An 8,673-nucleotide genomic window follows, 5' to 3' on the forward strand; every position below is an offset into this window, starting at 1 on the left:
CACGGCTGGGACACAGCTCTAATGCCAACCTGCCGGCCCCAGGCAGCCTGGTCTGTGTCCCCAAGGAAAAGGGGACACGTGGGCACATCCCCGTAGCCCTCCGTGTGCCGTGAAAACAAGGAAACTCCTGGCAGGGATGGGGGCTGCTGCAGCTCCCTGTGCCCTTCATGCCTACAAGCTGGCTCCAACCCACCCTCAACTCCTAGCACAGGGCATTGCCCCCTGCTCCATCAAAAAAATCCCCGATTCTTCCTCTGATTTTATTTTTCTAGGGTCTCTGTGTTTCGTGGCGGGGGGCAGGAGCAGTGATGGAGAGCGGGTGCCCCCCAGCCGCCTCCCCCCCGCTGCAGCTAGGCCTTGGGTGATGGCGCGGGCTGCAGCCGCTGCAGCTCCAGGACGCGGAGGAGGAGGAGGAAGGCGACGCTCAGGAGGAGCAGCCAGAACAAAACCCAGTAGTGCTGCGGGAGGAAGAGCCACGGCCGCCACAGCTCTGCCGGGGACCCCTTGGACCTGGGAAGAAGGGGACAGGGGACACTCGTCACCCAAAGGTGGCCCCAGCAGGGACGAGGTTTAGCCCAACGCCAGGCCTCGCCGGCCCTTTTGCAAACCCCAAACAAAACGAGACTGGGGAGTGCGCAGGTCACCTGCAATGCACGGGGAAACTGAGGCAGGGGAGAGGTGAGGCAGCCATAGAACATCCCTGCCCTCCGTCCCCAAGCCCCCCAGCTCCATCCCCACATGCCGGCCGCTTTGGGACCACAGAGCACCCCCCAGGGGCTGCAGGAAGGATTTGGAGTGCGCTCACATCAGCCCGAGCTGCTCTGGCTCCTCGCCCCCTGCGCTCGTGTCCTTGCCATCTGCCCCAGCCGCTGGCTCCCCGCTCACGGCGCTGCCCTGGCCCAGTGGCTCCAGCTCGCTCCTGGGGAGGGAGAAGACAGAAGGCTGTGCCGTCCCCCGTGGGATGGTGGCAGACGGTGCCGTGGTCCCCCCGCCACCCAGCACGGGTACCTCTGGGTGCTGGCCGGGTGCTGGGGCCCCTGCGGCTCGCTGGCGGGGGACGCTCGGCCGTCCATGCTGGCACCTGGCTGGGCACAAAAAGGGGGATTTTGAGCAGGGCCCCAGCCCCCTGGTGGCACCGAGCCCGGTGGCGGGGCGCAGCCCCCTCCTGTCCCCGCTGTGTGGGTCCTTACCAAGAGCTGCTTGGGGATGACGGCGATGCTGACTCTGCGGCGGGCAGACGCCTGCGGGGAACCGAGGGGTTGGGGTGAGCATCACGCCCCCTCCCTGCGCTCCCCATCCCCTTTTCCCACCTCCCCACCACGGGCAAGGGGGCACCGAGGAGGAAGAGGAGGAGGAGGAGGAGGAAGGACCCTGCCAGCCTCCCGCCAGCCCTGCTGCTACGGGGGGAAGCCGGTGAGGAGAGGGAAGGGCAAAGCCAAGAGCATCGCGCCTGTCCTTGCTGCTTCGAGCTGTGCTGCCGGGGCTGCCTGACCCCTCCCCGAGCGCTCCCCTACCTCTTGAGCTGGAGGGGAACCAGTGCCGAATTCGAGCTGGTGCTAGAGAACGGCCTCCTCCCAGCCAAGCCCTGCAATGCAGAGGGACCTGCCTGAGACATCCCGGACACGATCTCCCCCGTGGCCACCCCCTACTTTTCCCCCCGGCCCCGGTGTTTCTAGCAGACCTCGCCCGCAGCAAGCGGCTGGGAAGGGTGGTGCTGCCCGGGGGGTGGCGGGTGCGTGGGGACAGCCAGGTGAGGGACGGTGGCAGGGCACGGGGACGATGGTTGGGGGCTGGCAGAGGGGCTGCTTCGCCCGGGTACCTGCTGGAAGGATCGCATCAGGGGGTGAGGCCTCAGCCGTGGCTCCGCGTCATCTGGGAGCAAGGAAAAGAAGTCTTAGATTGCCTCCAAAAAAAAAAATAAAATAAAAATGGGGGCTGATATGCAGGCAAATGTAAACGTCCCCCCCGTTGAAGGCGAGCAGGGCCCCGTACCCCATGCCTGGCACGAGTCCCAGGGGTGCCCTTGCTCGGAGCGTGCGTGGGGTTTGCAGGGCCGGGGGCTGGGGACAGAGCGTCCTTTGTGTGCCCCCCTGCCCTGCATTCCCCGCTGAGCCGCGGGCCGATGGCTCTGCAGCCACCAGCACCTGCTCCCGCCCCGTGTCTGCTGTTACGGGGCCCCTCGTGCTTGTCATCGGGTCCGGTGGCTGCAGCCCCAGCTGTCACCCGCCCCCGTCCCCAGCTCGTGCACCCGAGGAACTCGGGACCGGACCCTGCAGGGTCCCCCCGCCCCGTGGCGGCCCCGCGGCTGCGCCCACCTCACCCTGGGTCTCGGCCAGCTGCCGGTTGCGGGAGTTTTGCTGGATCAGGCGCTTCATCTCCTCCAGCTCGGCGTGCTCCCGCAGGTGGTGCCGCTTCAGGTTCTCCACGTGCTGGACCATCACCTCCGCCGCTCGGCTCATCCGGGCCTCCTGCAGCCGGGCGGCACGGGCCGTCAGGCCCCAGCTCCTCTGTCCCTACAGCCCCCCACCGTGTCCCCACCAGCCCCTCGCTGCCTCCCCGGGGGCCGACAGCAGTGCAAACAGATCCCTTTCACGCTCCCAAGGGCGGGCAGATCCCTTGCACCCCAGCGTTCACAGCTAGATTCCCACACCAGCACCAGGAGGAGCACGGACAGGCCCCCAGCAAGCCCAGTGGTGTGTCCCCAGCACCCTCCATCCCTCCCCACCCCGGGGTGATCACCGACCTGATGAACGGCCCCCAGCTTCTCCGCAGCGCTCGTTGCCCGCTCCACGGCGGCCGCCAGCACGGCCAGGCTGTGCTGCAGCTGCTCCAGCGTCTCCTTGCAGCCCGCGTCCGCGCAGGATGCGCCCAGCCTCTGCGGGGGGACAGGGGGGAGGATAGGGCAGCCGGAGACGGGGCTTTGAGTTCTCCAAGCCCCTCTGGAGCTGGAAGTCCCCGGCAGATGCCAGCCTGCCCCGGTGCCACCTACCTCCAGGGCAGCCCGGCACTGCCCCAGCTCCTCCTGGATATTTTCCTCCGCCGCATCCCGTGCCCGCTTCTCCACCTGCACCCGTTGCCGCAGGGTGAAGACGTCGCAGCGAAAAGCCAGGGCAAGGTGGGCAAAGGCTGCCTGGGGGGCAGGAGGGCACGCAGGTGGGACACAGGGCGATGGGAAGGCCACTCACCGCTGTCCCCAAGGCACAGCCAGCCCCCCCTTTAACGTGCCACCAAGCAGGGCCGTGCTGAGGACAATTAGTGCTTGCCTTTCCCCAGCACTCATTAGGCTGCTGCACGCGGGGGGCAGCCCCCAGGAGATGCCACGGGCCTGAGACACGGCCCCCAGGCAGCCGATAACGCGTGGAAATCCCAAACCCTCCTGGCAGGAGCGCGCCAGGCAGATGCCAGCCCTCGCTGCGGGTCGCAGGACAGCAGAGCCTGCCTCAGCCCTGGCACTCGCAGGACAATTAGTTTTATTAACGTGGCTCCCGCTGCCTCTGTGGCTGCAGGACTGCAGGCGCGCAGAGGTCGGGCTCATCTCGCCACGGAAATGCGGCTGCCTCCGAATGCCAACAGCGTCACCGGGAAAGGGACTCGTGCAGCGACTGCCAAGGGACTGCGGTGCCAGGGCCGGGCGCATGGCGTCCATCCCCTGCCCCCTTTCCCCAGCCCACCCCCGGCCCCCGGCAGCCCTCACCTCCACGTCCTGCTCCGTCAGAGCCACGCTGCGGAAAGAGAAGTGCTGTCAGAGGTGGTGGCACTACGGGGGCTGCATGCCGAAAACGCACGTGGTCTGCTCCCACGGGTGCCGGCCACCACCAGAATTGGGGACCCCCGCCTGCAGAGCAGCTCTCGCGCCATGGGAAGCCCAGTCCCCGGAGCATGCCGTGCCCCGGGACCCCCCATCCTGCAGCCCCTGGTGCTCGCCCCTTTTACCTCTGCAGGCCCAGTCTCTCCAGCACCGAGAGCTCACCGGGGAAGCTCAGCAGCGGCTCCTCCAGGGTTTCTGCATCTGCAGGGAGGCAGTAACGCCGCTGGAGAGACCGCTCATGAAGGCTTTTGGTCTGCTTTTCCTCCTCCCTCTGCCCTCCCGTCCCAGCATGAGAACGTCCCGATCCTTCCCCCAGCACCAGCAGGGTTTCACGTCCCCCAAACCAGTCCCTGGGTCTCCACCATGGGAGTCAAACCCCATCAGACCCCAACAACCCACGCTGGTCCCCAGACGCTTCGAGCCCCACCACGAGGGGACCCAGCCTGGGACCCGGGTTGGGGACTCACCTTCCTCGGTCCCGTCACTGTCCCCGGTGCGCACAGCTAGCTCCTGCCTGTCCTTGCCCGGCTCCTGCGGAGGGGGACAAGGGTGCTGTCGGAGCAACCCCCTCCCTGGTGCTGGACGGCATCCCAAAAAGAGCATCACCGCTTGGCTCCGGGGTCCCAAACCCGGCACCCTCCCGCCCCTCTCACCTCGCTGACACGCTCCACGCTCTGCTCGCTCCCGGCCACGACCCCGTCCGGGTGCCCCTGGGGACTGCTCATCCTCCCTGGGGACAGAGAGGGTGGTGGGAGCGGGCTGGCAGCGTCCCATTGCCAGCCTCGCATCAGCCTTGATGGAGACCCCCCCCCCAAAAAAAAACAAAACAAAAAAACCCTAAAACTACAGGAGTTTCCCAGCGGGCACAGGCTGGCAGGTGTCCCCCCAAACACTTCCACATTTTTAAGGATATCCCCAGCACTCAGGAGCAGCTTTAGGGGACCCGTTCATGCCCCCCAAGCTGGAGGGGGCGTGGGGATGCAGGCAGGTCCTGCAGCGAGAGGGGCCCCCTTCCCAAACCCACGCGATGCTGCTCAGGGAGGGAGGGGGCATGAAACAACCCCTCTCCCCCCATCCCCACTCCCAGCTGCCCTTACCTTCATCCGGAGACGCGGGGAGCCCGGCCGGCTCTGCCTGCTGCTCCCTGCGGAGAGGAGCCCGAGTAAACCCCAAAGAAACTCCAGTAAACCCCAAAGAAACTCCAGTGGGAGAGGCAGCATCCCAACCCCACACTGCCCCGGACCTGGCTCCTTCCTGAGCATCCTCCCCAGCCCGCTCCGTCCCCGCTGTCCCCGGCGCGGGCGCAGCCTCCCCCTGTCCCTCCGCTCCCGCAGCCGCTGCAGAGGAGCCGCCGAAGCCGCTCGCAGCCAGCACTGAGTCACCGGCCCACGGCCGCGCTCCTCCTCAGCACATTTATTGCGCCCCGGCTGCCAAGCTGGCCTCTTCGCAAGCACAACGGCAAACGCAGCTGCTGGCAGAGCCCCCAGGCATCATCTCGTGTCACCGCCGTGGGGACAGAGGGCCTTGGCACGCGTGCACGCACCCCAAAATCCTATTCTGGGTGCAGGGATGTCCGGCAGCTCCGTAGCATCCCTGCTCGGTGGGGCCAGGGATGCTGGAGCACCCACACGTGGAAATAAAGGGGCTGCTGTGCAAAGAGCTTGTGCCGGAGCCCAGCGTGCAACTAGGAAAGGGGTTTGCACCCCCAAAATTTGCTCCAGGCTCCGGACAGGGCTCGACAGAGCTTTTCCCTGCAAGTCGTTCCCCAGGATTAGCAACCAGAAGAAAAAAAAAAAAAAAAAAAAAAAGAAAAAGATCTCTGCTGCGCCCAAACGGCGCTCAGAGCCACCAGCCGGCCCCGCCAGCCCCATCGCGGCCCCGTTGGCACCCGCCAGCCCCCGGTGCCCGTACCTGCGAGCCGGGGGGCTCTGCCGGCAGCCCCTCCTGTGCCGCTGCCGCGCCGCACGCCCCTGGGCACGTCCCTGCGCCTCTTCCCCCGCGCCCGGCGAGGTCCCCGCGAGCGGCTTCATTTGCAAAGTGCGGAGGCTCCAGGACCAGCACACCTATCACGAGAGACACATATTAGCTGCGCGCAGATGGGAGAACGCCTCTAAATGTTATATTTTTAAAGCGTTTTCGCACCCAGCAGGAGCTCCGAGCTCCTCTGCTGCTTCAGCGTGGAGGCATCTGTGGGGAAAGAGGTGGAGGGGCCCCAGCGGGATGCGGGAGGATGCTGCTGGGATGCGCACGGGCACAGGGAGAGGCGAGCGAGGGATTTATGGTGAGCCACCTCTCTGTGCAACACTGAGGGCAGATTTTCCCCCTTACTACCCGCATTTTCCTGCCCCCCGTGGTCTCCAGCATTGAGGGCACGATCCTCAGCCCTCCGTGGGGCACGTTTGCACCCCCTGCCAGCCTGGGCACCCCGTGCAGAGTGGGGGCGTCCCGCTGTGCCCCGGGCTGGGGGCGCTCCGAGCATCCCCGCCTGGCAGGCTCCTAGATAGATAAATACAAGGGGTTCCCAATTCCTTCTGTAAGCAAGCCCGGATGCCTCGTTTAAGTTGTTTTGCAATGTTTAAAAAACAGAGAGAGACGGCAGAGAGCCCGGGGAGTCGCTGCCAGCCCAGGATGATCGCCGTGCAGAAGAGGCTCTCCCGCAGGGACGCATGTCCTCGGGAGCTGTGCCTGCAGAAACGCAGCTACGGGGCAGTAGGAAATTTTTTTATTTTTCTTTGCCAGGACAAAATGCAGCAGAGATTTAAGTGGGCAAAGAGCAGGGACTGGCTGAGCCCCCCCATGCCTGTGCAAAGCCTCAGCCTCAGTTGCCCCCACACCAAACTGGACAACTCTGCTTCTCCCAGAGGCTGCCCAGCCTCGATCTCGGTATAAAAGCAAGCAATGCTCGACAACGTCAAATCCTTAACGCCTGCCGGTGGGAATTGTCCCTGACACCTCTGCCCAGGGGCCCGGGGAGCCCCCGGGAATCCCCATCCTCATCCCATCAGCGAGCATCGGGCTTTTCCCGAGGGATGGTCCCCGCTGCAAAGCGTTTGCTCTGTGACAGCCGCCGCAGCCCCCGCCGGTTTTATCTTTGTTTTACGGCTGCAAATCCAGAGGCAGGCGGCTCGCTCGCACAACGGGGCACAAATATAACCCCTCAGGCAGCCGGACCCAGCTCTCTCTCGGCTCGGTGACTTTAGTTACCTGCCCAAATCCGTCCCAAGCAGCCGAAGGCTCGCACCCAGCCCTCGGTGCAGTCGGGTCCCCGGGAGGGGGCCGAGGGGGGTGGCACGGCCGGCGGGTCCGGGGCCCCAGGCGGTGCAAGCCGGCGGCGGCAGAGCCTCCTCGGAGGGGAGAGCGACTGCATCTGGAGCAGAAGGAGCTGCCAGGGAACGGCTCGAAGCGAGAAGGCCTTTAAAGGACATGCCCGAGAGCGGCCGGGAGCTCCCCGCTCGGGGCCGGGGCAGGCTGAGCGCCTCGGAGGTGGCCGGGCATCCCCTGCTTGGGGTACGGGACCCGATCCTGCGGCCTCTGGCAGGGGGGAGAGCTGCTGTCCGTGGCTCGGGAGCGGAGCTGGGGCTCAGCATCAGCCCTGCAGCAGGCTCAGGGTCCCTGTGGAGGTGGGGGGAACCCTACACCTTCATGGGGGGGCACAGCACGAGGCTAAACCAGGATGGGTGGTGAGGAGCCCCTGTAGCGATGTATTTGAAGTCCCGTCCCTCCTGCCCCCACTGGCAGCCCCGTTTCCCCCAGCCATCAGCCCCACTGCCCCTTTCCCTGCCCGACCCCTCTGCTCAAATCCATCGCATCCCCTAAAGCCGCTTTCTTCCCCTAATGAGCTTATGTGGAGTCGGACTCAATGCTCACAGGGGGGCAGCCTGCGGGCAGGCACCACCGTCAGCCCTTCCCCTGCCCCTGCTGCAGGTCTTTGGGGCCTGCAAATCCCCTAAGCCCTCAGAGGGCAGCCAGCAAACGGCATCTCCCAGCCTGGGGCAGGGCTGGCCCAGCCTCGTACCCAGCTGCTGAGGGCACAGGATGAGGCCCCAGGGCCAGGGAGGGCTCGGAGAGAATATGTGAGGCTTTGAAGCAGGAGCCGTGCAGTGCCAAGGTGGGACGAAGCTTTTGAAATGGCCACCAGCAGGGCTGCCCCACCAGGCTGGGCTTTGCAAATGCCCCTGGAGCTTCACGGAGTTTTTTTTTTTTTCCCCCTCCTGGGGCAAAAAAACCCTGTTTGGCCCTGACCTGACAGCAGAGCTGCTGGGAAGCTGTGAACCAGCTTAGGGGAGGGACAGCCCCAGATCTCCCCCTGCCTTCCCTGCAACACACCTCCCTGGTGCATAATTAGCACCAATTAACGCCAATTAGCACCTTGTAAGCTCACACTGCCAGCACCAGGAAGACCCAGGAGCTGAGCAGGAGCAGCGTGGGTGAGGGAAACAGCCACAGACATGCCCAAAGGCAGACTGGCACTGGCACCCTCTGCCTTACTTTGTACTCTGCTGGTACAAAACCAGCTGCTCCCGAGGACAGGCAGAGGCTGGAAACTCAGGGGATGGAGGACGGACACCCTGCATGCACCAGCGCCTTCCCATCGACACAGCCTCATTAACCAGCCCTCATTAACCAGCGCAGGCTGCTGGACCCATCCCTGCAGGCACCCTCCTTCCCCCCGCCAGGAGCAGCAGCCTGGCACTGGGCAGGCAGCACGCCGGCCTCCACAGCCTCTGCCCGAGCCTCCTCACGGGTTCACGGTTGCAGAAAGCGGCTCTGACGGACACGCAGCCCTAAGGACACCATCACGTCAGCTCCCCGCACCAGAAGAGAGCTTTTCTGCCTAAAAGCTCCTCTGTTGCCCACCCACCCGC

General features: G+C 65.4%; 1 protein-coding gene across 1 annotated transcript; it reads right to left on the bottom strand.

The window, feature by feature from the left end:
- Nucleotides 1-246: 246 nt before the first annotated feature.
- LOC121059235 (inositol 1,4,5-triphosphate receptor associated 2-like) lies at nucleotides 247-7,191 on the bottom strand. Its single transcript, XM_040535825.1, has 15 exons — nucleotides 7,013-7,191; nucleotides 5,720-5,871; nucleotides 4,906-4,952; nucleotides 4,462-4,538; nucleotides 4,276-4,339; nucleotides 3,934-4,009; nucleotides 3,695-3,722; nucleotides 2,990-3,130; nucleotides 2,744-2,875; nucleotides 2,321-2,468; nucleotides 1,820-1,872; nucleotides 1,191-1,241; nucleotides 1,009-1,085; nucleotides 806-919; nucleotides 247-510 (listed from the first exon to the last, which is right to left on the bottom strand). Exons 2-15 carry the CDS (start codon nucleotides 5,836-5,838, stop codon nucleotides 351-353), a joined length of 1,287 nt encoding a protein of 428 aa, XP_040391759.1. The 5' UTR covers nucleotides 5,839-5,871; nucleotides 7,013-7,191; the 3' UTR covers nucleotides 247-350.
- Between the last annotated feature and the right edge of the window lie 1,482 nt (nucleotides 7,192-8,673).

The sequence above is a fragment of the Cygnus olor genome, chromosome 24 (genome assembly GCF_009769625.2).
Source record: "Cygnus olor isolate bCygOlo1 chromosome 24, bCygOlo1.pri.v2, whole genome shotgun sequence".
NCBI classification, from domain to species: Eukaryota; Metazoa; Chordata; class Aves; order Anseriformes; family Anatidae; genus Cygnus; species Cygnus olor.

Coding starts and splice junctions, on each gene's coding strand:
- LOC121059235 (XM_040535825.1), bottom strand. CDS start 5,838: ATGAAGCCGCTCGCGGGGACCTCGCCGGGCGCGGGGGAAGAGGCGCAG. Junction 4,953..5,719: donor CAGAGCCCCCCGGCTCGCAG/GTACGGGCACCG, acceptor TCCTCTCCGCAG/GGAGCAGCAGGCAGAGCCGG. Junction 3,723..3,933: donor GAGAGACTGGGCCTGCAGAG/GTAAAAGGGGCG, acceptor CTCTTTCCGCAG/CGTGGCTCTGACGGAGCAGG.